We start from the raw sequence: 16447 nt of genomic DNA on the forward strand, positions 1-16447 counted from the left end.
AAAGATCTCTTTCCTTACAAAAAACATTTTTTCAGTTTTATGTTATAGAGTATGCTGTTTGTGATGCAACGTTCAATGAAATAGTCACTGTGGAACGACTGCGACCTATCAACCCCAATAAGCCTGCAACAAAAAGCACATTTCACAAAATAAAACTTGATGTTCCTGATGACCTGAGGCGTGCGTAAGTAAAAGTAAATTTATCACAAGCTAAACAAGAATTTCATGACTATTCTATTAAATGTTTTCTGTTGCATTGGTTAGAAAATCATTGAAGCATTCTGTAGTCCTTCAGCATTTCTAATTGTGTATTTCTAGATGTGCCAACGAATCTGCACATAAGGATTTTAAAAAAGCTATTGGTGCTTACTGCGTGTACTTTGATTCAGAAAGCAATCAACTAGTTGTTTTGGTATGTGTGTCACTTTCCCTGTTGGTGCTTTTATAATATACTAAATGTTAAGTTTTGTTGTAGCAACCTGATCCTAACACAGCATTCTTTGCAAAACCCCAGTCCACCAATGAAATGACGGCGAAGCGAGCGAGCATGCTGAGTGATATGCATTTCAGAAGTATTCGGACAAAGTTGACTCTGATGTTGAGGAATGAAGAAGCAAGCAAGCAGCTGGAGGTATGTTCAAATGGTTCGGCTTCTCCAAGTGCAACTTTCTTTGGCAATCCAATATGGGAGGGAAATCTTACTGTGAAACATAGCTACATAAGAAACAAAAACTATGCTGTGAATTGGATGGTTTGATTGGTTCATTATTGTGACATGTACTGAGATATTGCAAAAAGTTTGTCTTGCATACTATTTATACAGATCAAATCATTGCACTAGTTAATTGAGGTAGAATAATTTATATCAATAACAAAATGCAGAATGAAGTGTTGTAGCAGCTATAGAGGAAGTGCAGTCCAGGTAAGCAATTAGGTGCAAGATCATAAGGAAGACTGTGAGGTCGAAAGTACATCTTATCATGTGAGGGACCCATTTAATACTTTTACTAGAACAGAGTAGAAGCTGTCCTGGAGTCTGGTGTTACATACTTTCAGTCTTCTGTATCTTCTGCCGATGGAAGAAGGCAAAAGAGAGAACATCCAGGTTGTGTGGGGTTTTAGATTATGTTGGCTGCTTTACTGAGGCAGGTAGATGTGTTGACAGTGTCCATTGAAGGGAGGCTTGTTTCTGTGATGTGCTGAGTTGTGCCTACAAATCTCTGCAGTTTTTCATAAACTACCTATTAGTAAATCGCTTTTGGACAATAGTGTTCTTCAGCCTCGTATTTCAAAACTGTACCAGGCACACACTCGCAGTTCTCAATATTAGGACGTTTGAATGATGAATCTAGAGCTGAGAAAGGAAATCGAGCAAAATGAGTTTTTAATTGCATTATAAATAATGGTGCTGACAGTCCATCGAAATCCAGCACAGGTGTCAATAAAATGACCTTTTTATTATAGTGACCAAAGGAAATGGGTAGATTTCAACTTGTTCTGGTAAGGACATTTTTAAGCTTTTTTAATGTTCACATTAGAAGCAGTTTATATTTCAAGGTATGTTATTTCAGCAACAACTTGTGCTTTTTTAAATCACTTTTCTATTATTTTCTTTTTTTGTATTCAAAATGCCTGTGCATGAAACTGCTTTTTATGTATTCTCTGCAGCTGGTGGAATATTATAGAATCTCACACATAATGTTACCATAAGACAAAGGAGCAGAATTATACCATTCAACCCATCAAATCTGCTCTGTCATTCTTTCATGGCTGATTTATTATCCCTTTCAACCCCATTCACCAGTCTTCTCTCCATAATTGTCTTGACGAAGGGTCTCGGCCCAAAACGTCGACAGTGCTTCTCCTTATAGATGCTGCCTGGCCTGCTGTGTTCCACCAGCATTTTTTGTGTGTGTTGCTCCATAATCTTTGATGGCTTTACGATCAGCATCCACTTTAAATAGACTAAATGACTTGGCCTCTGCAGCCATCCCTGGCAATGAATTCCACTGATTCACCACACTCTGGCTAAAGAAATTCCTTCTCATCTCTTCTAAAGAGACGTCCTACTACTCCAAGGTTGTACCCTCTGGTCCTAAACTCCTCTTGACATCTGATCTATCTAGGATTTTCAATATTTGATCATTTCCAATGAGATCTCTTCTCCCCGCCCCCCCACTTCCTTCTAAACTGCAGCAAATACAGGCCCAGAATCATCAAATGCTCCTCATCCTCTCATCCTTTCATTCTGGACCCTCTCCAATGCCAGCATATCCTTTCTTAGATAAGGTGCCCAAAACTGCTCATACTACTTCTAGTTCCATTTGACCAATTCCTCGTAAACCCTCAGCAATACATCCTTGTGACATAAGCTCTCAACAATACTTAGGTCAACTCCATCTTTTTCTGGATTGTATGATACTGTTTTCTGTGTTCTGCATTAGCAATTATGTGCATATGTGATTTTTCACATAATGCATAGCTCTTTCATTTAGAGCATCAATACTATCAGTTTCATTTTCAAACAATTGAATGGAAGTAGGGCATCTCTCATATTTAGTTGAAGACACACCTAAGTGCTGAAATTTTTTTTTAAATCCAGCTTAAGATAAACCACAGATCTGTTTCCCACACAGAACGCTAGGGGAACTCAGCAGGTCAGGCGGCATCTATGCAGGGGAATAAACAGTTGATGTTTAGGGCCAAGATGTTCCATCAGGACCCAATTCATTCTCCTCCATGGGTGCTGTTCGACTTACTGATTTCCTCTAACATTCTGTGCGTTGCCCTGGATTTCTAGCATCTATAAAATCTCTCGTATCTACTTTCCATATTTTATTTAGATGTGTAAGTCAAGTTAAGTCAAGTCACTTTTATTGTCATTTCAACCATAACTGCTGGTACAGTACATAGTAAAAATGAGACAACGTTTTTCAGGACCATGGTGTTACATGACACAGTACAAAAACTGGACTGAACTACGTAAAAAAACAACACAGAGAAAAAAAACACACAACAGTTACACTAGACTACAGACCTACCCAGGACTGCATAAAGTGCACAAAACAGTGCAGGCATTACAATAAATAATAAACAGGACAATAGGGCAAGATGTCAGTCCAGACTCTGGGTATTGAGGAGTCTGATAGCTTGGGGGAAGAAACTGTTACATAGTTTGGTTGTGAGAGCCAGAATGCTTAGGTGCCTTTTCCCAGACGACAGGAGGGAAAAGAGATTGTATGAGGGGTGCATGGGGTCCTTCATAATGCTGTTTGCTTTGCGGATGCAGCGTGTAGTGTAAATGTCCGTGATGGTGGGAAGAGAGACCCTAACATAATCCTATGGTGTAGTGATGTAAGCTTTCTCAGTGACCCACCTACTTTAGGTATTATAGTATTAAAATTTAGAGAAACAGTATGTGCAGATAGTTTTTTTTAATGAGTTAAATTTAGTTTTAAAAATGTACTAAACTTTGTTTCATTTCAATTTTCTGCTATGCAAAGTGATACTTGGAAGTTGAAAACAGATCATTTGGCAGTCCTGAATCAATAGAATTGTTTGCATAGGTTAAAACAAGTTCCAGTAACATCAAATTTTTGATCTTGACTTTGCTTGCTGTGCTATTGCACTTGAGAAACCTTGCATACCAATAATATCGGGAAAATAATTCCCCTCGTATTATTCTTTCTCAGACAGTCTCGGAGTATCTGGAACTACAGTACAGTACAAAAGTCTTAGGCACCTTAGCTATATATATGTGTTTAAGACTTTTGCACTGTACTATTTGTCAACATAGTGTGGAGAGCGAGTATGTTAATCTGGTGGGGAAAGGGATGTTGGGAATGGCGAGGGTGGGGCGCAGCGGAAGGGGTATGGGACAAGTGGCAGAGTGAGTGCCAAGAGACGAGGGGTGTTACTTGATTCCAAACAATTGGTTTATTGATCATTCCAGAATCTCACCCCCTCACCCCTCCCTTCCACTTTTCCCAACCATGATTACCCTCTCCTGTTCTCCTTCACTACAATAGAGACCCATATCAGAATAATGTTATCAACACTCAATTTTTTTTCTTTTATTGCAGCAGCAGTAAAGTGCAATACGTATATGAGTGTACGTATGACTGCAGACTGTTGCAACAGTCATGGACTTAGGGACTTGGACTAGTTTTTTGTGTGACTGTATTTTACTGCTGTCTTATATATGTTATCTTACCTTGTGCTTTGTAAAACTGTTGGTACTATGGCTCAAGATTCACACTGTTTTGTTTGGCTGTATTCATATAAGGTTGAATGACAATTGAACTTGAGAGTAAGTGAATGAAAGCATTAAATAATAAAAGAAGATTTTTAATCCACTTAAAGCATAACTTTCCAGTATTTGGACTGGCTCCCTGTTGGCTTTCCTCAGAGTCATTGCTGAGAATTCAGAAATGTTGCAGAACTAAACAGTGTTTCTCTTGCGCTTGTCCTGTGAAAATTAACTTGACTCTTTAAGATGATGTGGCGGACAATAAGGAATTTTTATTATGGAGCCTCAGTGCTGATCCAATATCTTGTTACAGAAGCAAACCTAAGTAGCATTGTATTTGTGACACTTCAGTTGAACTGTCAAGTTATATATCAAGCACTACAGCTGGGTTGCTTGCCTCATCAGCAGCTATATTCAAAACACCAATTCACTGTTACTCTGTCTTTAAAGGATGAAAGTATTCAGAAATGAATGGATTGGACGCATTTTCATGTAGCCTTTAACACAACTCTATTACAGTTTCAGTGACCTGGGTTCAATTCTGCTGCAGTCTGTATGGACTTTATGCCCTTGACTTTGTGCGTTTCCTCCTGGTACTGTAGTTTCCTCTCTCATTCCAAAGAAAGCATTAGTAGGTTAATTGGTCACATGAGTGTAATTCAGCGGTGCAGCCTCGTTGTGCCAGAAGAGCAAGTTTATTGTAGTGGGCAAACTTTGTAACTACTTCTGGTTCATTCTTTAAGGCATAGAACAGTATATGGCGGTGCCCTTTTGACTAATACTTCTAGTACTTACCTTCAATATAGCCACATTATGTCTTTGATTCTAATACTGGTCCTCTAAGGTGCCCTATGTAGGCCATATTGTTAACTTATTTGACTGCGCTAAAAAAAGTGCTTAACCTTAGTGTGAAAACTCACTTCTTTTACAACTTTATATCCCTGTACGTCTTCCCGAGCAGTAGAGTTTGTATCCTGTATAAAAGTAAATGATGTACAATACAAGTCTGTTTTGTTAACGGCAGTTCCTTGTGCCTACTTCTGGTGTCATGGATCTTTCCACTGACTGGTGCACTGCAAACAGTAACATCCACTGTGTAGAGAAAGAGAAAAAAAACCCAAATCATTTAAACAATAAAAGCAAGCACAACATTTTGAACCATATTGAGTCCTTAGATCTGAATCCCCAGAGTAGACCCAAAGCCCGGGTGTCAGTTCATCATATTAGCGGAGCAAATCACTGTGAAGCTTGCAGACATGAAGCACAGCTGCTGGGGCAGTTTCACAGCCTCCACTTCATGGAGGGATGAGTGAACATTGCAGGAGAGTGAGTGAAATTGACCCAACTCTTGCCTCCGGACTCGAGAAAGAGTTGCTACCAAAAAGCCATTCCTCCAAAGCGGAAACAAAGCCAAGAGATTCACCTATACACAAGAACACAAGGACTGGTGTGCTGAACAATGTCAGCAAGTGCTGTAGACTGACGAGTCAAAATTTGAACCTTTGGCTCAAACTGCATGTAGTTTGTTTGTAGAAAAGCTGGAGAACTGTACATAAATGAGTGTCTCTAGCCAACAGTGAAGCACTGCGGAGGTTTCCTGCAGGTTTGGGGCTGCATTTCTGCAAATGGATTTGGTGATTTGGTCAGAATTAATGGAATCCCCATTGCTGAGAAGTACAAGCAAATTCTCATCCATTATGCAATACAATCAGGGAGGTGTCTGATAAGTCTTAACTTCATTCTGCAGCGAGACAATGACCCCAAACACCCGGCCATGGTCATAAAGAACTACCTTCAATGAAAAGAAGTACAAGGAGTTCTGCAGCAGATGGTATGGTCTCCTCAGAGCCCTGATCTCAAATCGTCGAAGCTGTCTAGGATTACTGGGAGAGACAGAAACAAGTGAAGCAGTCAGAAGTCTGCAGGAGAACTGTTTACTGCTCTTTATAGTTTTTTTTTGATGCATAGAGATTACTCATTTCATTGTTTTTGAAAGCATCTTCATTTACAGAATTTTTATATGTGCCTAAGACTTTGTACAGTAATATTCCTCACTGTAACCATATTAATTACTGTAGCATAACCATATTCCACAATGTCACATCTTGAAACATTGGATGTCTGGTAATATCTACTGTATATGTAATTTCCATTGTCCTTGGCTGCTTACAGAATAAGAGAAGACTCGATAAAGGCCTACAAACCGATAAGAGGCATAGGTAGAGCTTAAGATTAGCTTTATATAAATGGAAGCCTGCATGGAAAGCCTTGTATCTTCAGTCCTGAAAGTCCCTGACTCAGACTTTTGCACAATACTGTAGTAATTTTATGTATTACACTGTACTGCTGCAAAAAAAAACCACCACCATCCCACAAACCACACCATTCACACCATCCTTTGCTTCTGCCAGATTTACAAACTCACTCTCTGCTACACATTGACAAATACTGTACTGTGCAAAAGTTTTAAGCACCCTAAATATATATACTGTATATATGTGCCTATGACTTGTACACAGTACTGTACATGGAAACCTGCTGTGAAATGCGCCATTTTCATTAACAAACATCACACTTATGGATGTGGGGGGGTGGCCTGCAAGTGTCGCCACACATTCCAATGCCAGCGTAGTGTGCCACAGTGAATCTCGCCAGTATGTTATACTCCACAATAAGCTTTTGTTTTCTGCACCAAGCTTTGATGCAGCACTCTATCAAATATCTTCTGAAAATAGGACATCCATTGGTTCCCACTTTAGCCAAAATTCTTATAAGAACTCTACAAATATGATGAGCATGGTTTCCTTTATATAAAGCATTGTTGATTTTGTATGTGGCCCTGATGAAGAGTCTCGGCCGGAAACGTCCACTGTACTCTCTTCCATAGATGCTGCCTGGCCTGCTGAGTTCCTCCAGCATTTTGTGTGTGTTGTTTGATTTTGTACAGTTACCTTGATTTTTTTTATGAGTCCGAATACATTGCTACATAATTGCTTCTGATCTTTTCCCTCTGAACAGATGTTTAACTATCTAATCCTGTTGTGTCTTGTTTTCTACGTCCTTCTGAATGAAGGGATTTGATGTCCAAATTTCAGTCCAATAAAATATTCCGCAAGTGTAAGGAATTCTGAAAAACTAATATCAGTGCATCATGTACCTCACTATTCTCTTTTGATATCCTAACATGAAGTCCATCAGGAACCAGAGGCTCTCCAGCCGATAGTTCCAATAATTTGCTTACTCTCACTGTCCAGAGGAATGTAATTTTCCTGAGTCCCATCCTCTTTTTCAGTTCCTCATTTCCATCTCCTTAAGTTGTTAGTTGTATCCTCTATAGTGAAGATGATGTTAAATGCCTTTTCAATCCCTCTGTCATCTCTCTGTTTTTATTAATAATTCCCCAGACACACTTTATTAATAAAATTTCTTCAATTACTTTAAGTTTTACTATCTGCTTTTCTATTTTTGGCTGGCTTTATTCTTCTTTTTCTTCTTTATTAATCTTGCTTCCTGACCCACTGAATGTTTCACTAAGAGTGTTACTGATTAATAGAATGTGTGTAATATGTAAAGTGAGTTTGTAGGTGAAAAGCGATTTGTCTTGCAATACCTTCTTTGCCAATAAATGTATTCAAAAGGCAAATTATTATTTCTCCTTTCCATTGTTTCAGTTAAAAAGTTGTGTCCTTTTTTAACTTGCCAAGATGAAGGTCATTAGATAACATGATTGTTGTCTCCATTGGTACTACATCTGCTATGCTTTAATTCTTTTAGAGTTCTCGGCAGCTTGCCTCACGCTTCCACGAGCAGTTCATAGTACGAGAAGATCTCATGGGCCTCGCCATTGGTACGCATGGAGCCAACATTCAACAGGCAAGGAAAGTGCCTGGCGTTACTGCCATTGAGCTGGATGAAGAGACGTGCACTTTCCACATCTACGGTGAGGTGGGTTCTTTTAGAATACATCTCTGAATAAGCATATTTATTGTTAACTGTTAAAGCTTGAATGTTGTGCAGCTGCGTCTAAGCATTTTAGCTTCAATTGAAGAATAATGCCAGTCTTCTTTGATACAAATATATTTTAGTTTTTATGGACTTTGCTGGATTCACATTGTCCAGAGTTCAAACTACTGAAGGGTGATAAAATTCTAAGGGGGCTTAATAAGATAGAAGCTAAAAAGCAGCCTTTTCTGGCTAATCAGTGTAAGCAAGGGGGTCTTAGTTTAAGATTAAGAATTTGGCCCCATAGAACAGAGATGAGTTTTTCTCCAAAGATTATATACTTTAGAATTCTTTGCTGCTTTGAAAGTTCTGGTACTTAGTCACTCAGCTGTGAGACTTGTGAAGTTTTTTGGAATAATTTATCTAAGTCTGACTCTGCCAAGAAGATGTCTCTTATACAACTGACATTTTCAGATGCTTCTCCATTTCACTGTTCTAGACATTAGAGCAGAGTTAGGCCATTCAACTCATTGAGTCTGCTCTGCCATTTTATCGTGGCTGATATATTTCTCTCCCAACCTTTACTCCTGCATTGTCTCCGAAACATTTCAAGCACTGACTAATCAAGACGTTAAATACACCCAATGACATGGCCTCCACAGTCGCCAAATAATGAGCCCAAAACTGCTCACAATACTCCAAGTGAGGCCTCACCAGTGTGTTATAAAGCCTCAGCATTACATCCTTGTTTTTATATTCCAGTAGTCCTCTCGAAGTGAATGTTGACATAGCATTTGACTTCCTCACCAGCAACTCAACTGCAAGTTAATCTTTAGAGAATACTGCATGAGGACTCCAAAGTCTCTTTGCACCTCAAATTTTAGAATTTTCTCTCCATTTAGAAAATAGTCTCCTATGTTTTTATTTTGTTCTACCAAGGTGCATGACCATTCACTTCTAGACACTATATTCCATCTACCACTTATTTGCTCATTCTACTAATCAGTCCACATCCTTCTGCAGCCTCCCTGCCCCTCCACCTATCTTCATATCATCCACAAACTTGGCCACAAAGCCATCAATTCTGTCATCCAAGTTATTGACATACAACATAAAAAGAAGTGGTCCCAGCACCAATCCCTGTGGACCACCACTAGACGCTATTCAGGAAAGGCTTCTGTTATTTCCACTTTGCCTCCTGCCAATCAGCCAATGCTCTATCCATGCCAATATCTTTCCTGTCATACCATGTGCTCTTAACTTGTTTAACAGCTTCATGTGTGGCACCTTGTCAATGGCCTTCTGAAAATCCAAGTAAATAACAGCCACTGATTCTGATTTGTCTTTCCTACTTGTTATTTCTTCAAATAATTCAAACAGATTTGTCTGGTAAGATTTTCCTTTAAGGAAACCATGCTGACTTTGGTCTATTTTATCATTTGCCTCCAACTACCCGAAAGCTTCATCCTTAACATTCGACCCATCATCTTCCCAACCACTGAGGTCAGGCTAACTAGACTATAATTTCCTTTCATCTGCTACCCTCCCTTCTTAAAGAGTGAAGTGGTATTTGTAATTTTACAGTTATAGAACCCTGCCAAAATCTAATGGTTCTTGAAAGATCATTACTAATGCCTCACAATCTCTTCAGCTGCCCAAGCAATTTCACCCTAGTAGTAGCAACTGCAGTCACTTCTCTCCCCTGACACAATTGTTCTACAGTAAAGGCTGGTACCATTTCCTTGTCTCCCATTACTACCTGTCCAGCAACATTTCCAGTGGTCCAATAGCTACTCTTGCCTCCTTTTTACTCTTTATATCTGGAAAATATTTTGAAATTCTCTTTGATATTGTTGTCTAACTTCCCACCAATTATTGCTCTGTTATCAAGTCAAGTCAAATCAAGTTTATTGTCATTTTGACCATAAACTGCTGGTACAGTACATAGTAAAGATAAAACAATGTTCCTCCAGGACCCTGGTGCTACATAAAACAACACAAAACTACACTAGACTACGTGAGACAGCACAAGGCTATGCTAGACTACGCAAAACAGCATAAAAACTGCACTAGACCGCAGACCTGCACAGGAATGCATAAAGTGCACAAAACAGTGCAGGGCAGTACAATAATTAATAAACAAGACAATAGGCACAGTAGAGGACAGATTACAATATAATAATAAATGATGTAGATGTCAGTCTAGACTCCGGGTATTGAGGAGTCTGACTTGGGGGAAGAAACTGTTGCACAGTCTGGTTGTGAGAGGCCGAATCGGTACTTTTTGCCACATGGCAGGAGGGAGAAGAGTTTGTGTAAGGGGTGCGTTGAGTCCTTCACAATACTGTTAGCTTTGCGGGTGCAGCGTGTGGTGTAAATGTCTTGATTTCCCTTCTTAGCCATGGTTGCATCATCCTACCTTTAGAATACTACATTCTTGGAATGTATCTACCCTGCACCTTCTGAATTGCTCCCAGAAACATCAGCAATAGCTGCTCTGCCGTCATCCCTTTTAGTGCCTCCTGCCAAACAACTTTAGCTACCTCTTCTCTCTCATGTCTCTGTGATTTCCTTTACTCCACTGTGATACTTGTACATCTGATTTTAGCTTCTCCCTCTCAAATTGCAGGATAAATTCTATTATATGTTCACTGTCTCATAAGGGTTCCTTTACCTTTAAGCTCCCTCAGCAAATCTGGTTCATTATAGAACACCCAATCCAAAATAGATAGATAGATACTTTATTCATCCCCATGGAGAAATTCAACATTTTTCCAATGTCCCATACACTTATTGTAGCAAAGCTAGTTACATACAATACTTAACTCAGTATAAATATGCATCTAAAATCACCCTCTCAAAAAGCATTAATAAATAGCTTTTAAAAAGTTCTTAAATAGTTTACTAAGAAATACATTGAATGGTAACTTAAGCTCAGTCCTGACCCCGGCACTTTAACATATCCTACCCCTGGCGTTTGAATTGTAAAGCCGAATGGCATTGGGGAGTAATGATCTCTTCATCCTGTCTGAGGAGCATTGCATCGATAGCAACCTGCCGCTGAAGCTGCTTCTCTGTCTCTGGATGGTGCTATGCAGAGGATGTTCAGGGTTTTCCATGATTGACCGTAGCCTACTCAGCACCCTTTGCTCTGCTACCGATGTCATACTCTCCGGTTCTGTGCCCACGACAGAGCCTGCCTTCCTTACCAGCTTATTAAGACATGAGGCGTCCCTCTTCTTAATGCTGCCTCCCCAACACGCCACCACAAAGAAGAGAGCGCTCTCCACAACTGACCTATAGAACATCTTCAGCATCTCACTACAAACATTGAATGACGCCAACCTTCTAAGGAAGTACAGTCGACTCTGTGCCTTCCTGCACAAGGCATCTGTGTTGGCAATCCAGTCTAGCTTCTCGTCTAACTGCACTCCCAGATACTTGTAGGTCTTAACCTGCTCCACACATTCTCCATTAATGATCACTGGCTCCATATGAGGCCTAGATCTCCTAAAGTCCACCACCATCTCCTTGGTCTTGGTGATATTGAGACGCAGGTAATTTGAGTTGCACCATATTCCCTAGTGTGCTCAACCACAATCTGTTCTAAAAAACCCATCTTGTAGGCATTCTACAAATTCTCTCTCTTGGAATCCATCACTACCCTGTTTTTTGCTAATCTACCTGAATATTGAAATCCCCCATGACTATCGTAACAGTTTCCTTTTGATATGCCTTTTAAATCTCCCATCATAAATTGTAGCCCACATACTGGCTATTGTTTGGAGGCCTGTTTATAACTTCTTACAGGGTCTTTTTATCCTTGCAGTTTCTTAACTCTACCCACAAGGATTCTACATCTTCCAATCCTTTGTCATCTCTTTCTAATGATTTGATTTCTTTTTTACCAACAGAGTCATACGACCCCCTCTGCCTACCTACTTGTCCCTCTGTTCCACTGCAACTCATCACACTGACTAGAATTTTGCCCTATCATCTGCCTGTCCTTCCTCACAGTCTCACTACACACCGCCTCTGCTTGTATGCAAACTGCTGCATCCTCAGCACTATCATTCATGTTCCCATCCCACAGTCAAATTAGTTTAAACCCTCCCCAACAGTTGTAGAAAACCTGCCCATAACTATGTTAGTCACCTGCGGGTTCAGGTGTAACCATCCATTTTGTATAGGTCACACCTCCCCCGGAAGATGTGGCCAGTGAATCTGAAATCCTGACCCCTGCACCAGTTCCTCAGCCATGCATTCACCTGCCAAACCATCCCATTCTTGCCCTCATTGGTGTGTGACACAGGCAGAAATTCTAATTTGGCTTTGCTTATTTTACATTAATTTGGCCAGTTGAACAAACAGAGGGGCAATTTGAAAAGTTTATAGATGGGAAGTTATATGCAAAGGAAGTATAAATAATTATTTCTGTCATTAATTGGTCAAACATTTAACATTCTTGCTTGTGCTGCTAATTTCTATTTTTGGGTTAGCAAGGTTGCTTTGACTGTGGCATATTTCTGTAAGAAGATACTGGTGGTTCAGTTTTGGTTATATTTGTGATTGGGGACTTAAAAGATGTTGAATTTGTGGTACACAAGGGAATGTAAAAAGTATCTCCAAGTCCGTATGATATGTGATTTATCAAGGAGTATGGAATTTTGGGTATGATGGCATTTCTACTTGTTACTGCTTCTCTTAGAAGAATAGACTAGGTTGGAAGAGGCCAATTAAATAACCCAAGGCTCTATAGAGCTCTACAGTACGGGAGCAGGCTGTTCAGCCCATCTAGTGTTGTACTGAACTGTTATTCTGTCTTTTTCCCATTGACCCAAACCTAGACCATAGCCTTCCACACCCCTCCCGTCCATGTACTTACCCTCTCTTAAATCAAACCCACTTCCATCACTTCCTTGGCACCTTGTTCCACTCTCACACTGCCCTCTGAGTGAAGTTGTCCCCCCTCAGGTTCCCCTTAAGTATTTCACTCTTTACCTTAACCTATGATCTCGAATTCTATTCTCACTCAAACTCATAGAAAACGCCTTTTAGCATATATCCCATCTGTACCCTTCATAAATTTTATATCTCTATCAAATCTTCCCTTATTCTCTTACGCTCCAGGGAATAAATTCCTAAGCTATTCAGTCTCTCCCTATAACTCAGGTCCTCAAGTCCCGGTAACATTCTTGTAAAGTTTCTACTTTTTCATCTTACTGATATCTTTCTTGTAGGTAGTTGACCAATACTGCAAACATTGAAGGGTGAGCAGAACTACACACACTCCTCTGTTGGGCAATTGAGTTAAAGAGAATAGATTCTCCAGTTCAATAATGAAAAGCTCTGGGGTGAAGTGGTCGGGTACACTTGTCAGACAGCCTTTCATTTCTGCTCCAACCATCTGACCTTTTGACTGAAAGTGCTAGCAAAAGCAAGCAAATTAATTTGGTAGGATTTCCTTTCCTGCATTGCTGGATGTAACTTTACAGTAATACTTGTGGCTGTAATACCAGAAATTGTTTTTTTGCCATTTGTAAATGAAAGTTGAATGTGGTGAAAATAGACAGATCAATCAACACTTTGGGCTTAGAGACAACCTGAATGCTGTGGGCATAATGGGAAATGAGGCATCATAACAGTTGTTGCTGTTTACTTCAGTTATAACTTATTATTTTCCCAGCTAAACCTCTAGTTGTTGTTCTGTTTCTTCTTTGCACATGTTTATTTATTTAGAGATACAGCATGGTAATGGGCCCTTCCAGCCCAAAAAGCCTATGCCACCCAATTATACCCATGTATAATTAGTATACCAATTAATACTGATTATTAATACTAAGACATACAAATACATACAAATACTAACCCATTTGTATGTCTTTGGAATGTGAGAGGAAACCCACGCAGTCAGGGGAAGAATGTATGAACTCCATACAGCGATATGAATTGAACCCAGGTCGCTGGCACTTTACTAGCATTATGTTATTACACTACCATACCACATGTATCATGGGAATATGAGCCAACTTTGGAAAATTCTTCAAACTTTTATGTCATTAGTGCATTGAGTGAAGTTGCCTTTGAATTTCAAGGTGCTTTGCAATAATACAAGATTCAAGATTATTGCCATTCGTCAGTACAGTGTGAAGGAGAACAAAATGATTGTACTACAAGACAAATGTTATCAGCTGAACTTGTAGCACTTTTGCACCTTAGCCAAGACTCTCAGTAGAACAGGTGGAGTTTCATCATAGGGTGAATGCTTTTGTCTTGCCTGTTTAGACAGTTGCTAAAGATTCCAAAGTACCATTTAAAAACAAAAACACACAAGTAGGTGATACTGATATCTAATGAGTTAATATACAGGCAGTGTCAAAAAATGTCTGTTGCATGGAGTAGGTTCTGAGCCACATTGCCCCAGCAATTCCTGACAAATCTGATTAAACCCTTACCTAATCACAGAACTGTGGGAGGAAACCAGAGCACCCAGGGAGGATGTACATACTCCTTACAGAACAGCAGCAGAATTGAACTCCAAATTCAGGAATGTCCCAAGTTGTAATCTGTGGTGCTAACACCTAGGCAACTGTAGCACCCATTTTAGTGGAGTCCACAATGGTAATTGTATTCTGGAGACAGGAGGGACTGCAAACACTAGAATCTGGAACAAGGAATAAACTGCTGGAGGAAATCAATACCTGAGGCAGATCTTTTGGGGGGGGATGAAGTAGACAGCCAACATTTCAGGTCAAGACATCATCTGCCCATTTCCCTCTACAGGTGCTGCCTGACCCACTGAATTCCTCCATCAATTTGTTTTTTTTTTGTCGGTAATAGTGTTCACTGCATCTATCATATGTTTGAGGGATGGAAGTTTGAACTATAATACTGTTTGCCTTTTGTGTACTCTGCAATTATATTTTTGCTTTAAAATACAACTAGATTGCTTGAAGGATATTTTGCTCAAGGTCAGGAGAAATGTTGTTGGGATGAGAAAAAATAACCTGGGAATAAATGTATTTTAATAACACCCAAAGCAAGCATTAATCTCTACAGTGTTCATATGGTGACATCCTCAAGATCTTGTTCTTGAATGCTTTTGACACAATTTTTCAGAGAGCACTTTTGTAATTGAGCATGCAGCCTTCGGGTTTATGAAATGCACTATTTAAGGTTTATTGCCTTGCAATTGTGTAAATGAACCTTTCTTGAAAACAGTTTAGCACCGTTCTGGTATTCACAGTGACCTTCTAACTTTGTTACATGGGAGAATTTTCAGCTTGTAGCATATATTTGTATCTGCTTGAAAATTTAGAATTTTCCAACAGTTTACTTGGAAAGTCTTGTCATTTCTTTAACTATATACATGTCCCGCTTAATGGAAGCTGGCCCTTTTGCTCATCAGTGGAATTGAAGTCCGAGGAATGGGAAGCATGGTAGCAGAATCAAGTGGGCTTTGGGTCAGGAAATAAGATCATTGAATGGTGTAAAAGGAAGATATGTTCATGTTCTCCAAAGAGCAAATTAAGACCATGATTATTTTTCTGCATACGATAATTTGAACCAGTGCCCACTGGGTGCCATTTCAAAACTATTTATGTGGGGGGAAAATATGAAAACATGATAAGGGATAAGAGTATAGTAGTGACAGAACAAACAATATGAGCAGACTGGTTGGTTTGGGCATAATTTTGATCATTTTGCCCAATTCTAAAGAGGTACAATAATAGGGAGACCTGAGTGTATATACTGTATGTACTGATGTTTGATGACAGTGCTAATTGTGAACCAATTTTTTTAAAAGCCAGATGTAATTATACTTTGGGGCATAAGCCACCAACAGCAGCTCACCAGAGTCCTCTGTCCTGGGCCAGTCTTTCAAGCTCTCCCAGGAATAGCCCATCAAAAATCAATTCTCTCCCAGGAATGAGATACTTCTATACCTACTTCCAGGGCATCTCGAGGCAACTCGTGTAGCAGCAGAACTCTCAATGGATACGATTAAATATTCTCATTTCAGTCTGATTATAGCTAACACAAAGTACACTGCAGATGCTGTGGTCAAATCAAGATGTACAAAAAAGCTGGATGAACTCAGCAGGTTTATAGCTAAAAAACAAAACTGCTTCCAAGGTCAGTACAGTCAACAAAGATGTCTTAATGCATTCAAATGAACTATCACTGCTTAAAACTGACAGAAGCAGTACAGATTGTGGACGGACTCCTCGCCAGATTCCACATAGTAAAAGTGGT

The 16447-nt window shown here is 39.6% G+C and overlaps 1 protein-coding gene across 5 annotated transcripts in view; it reads left to right on the forward strand.

Annotated features, from left to right (window-relative positions):
- fmr1 (fragile X messenger ribonucleoprotein 1) overlaps positions 1-16447 on the forward strand; it is a 96917-nt gene that overhangs the window by 44628 nt on the left and 35842 nt on the right. For all 5 annotated transcript variants that reach the window (XM_073057775.1, XM_073057776.1, XM_073057778.1 and 2 more), the window contains 4 exons: positions 36-184; positions 319-412; positions 515-631; positions 8024-8194. In XM_073057775.1, coding sequence (XP_072913876.1) covers positions 36-184; positions 319-412; positions 515-631; positions 8024-8194 — 531 coding nt within the window. The remainder of the gene's footprint in view (positions 1-35; positions 185-318; positions 413-514; positions 632-8023; positions 8195-16447) is intronic.

This window comes from Hemitrygon akajei, chromosome 10, assembly GCF_048418815.1.
Source record: "Hemitrygon akajei chromosome 10, sHemAka1.3, whole genome shotgun sequence".
Classification (NCBI taxonomy): domain Eukaryota; kingdom Metazoa; phylum Chordata; class Chondrichthyes; order Myliobatiformes; family Dasyatidae; genus Hemitrygon; species Hemitrygon akajei.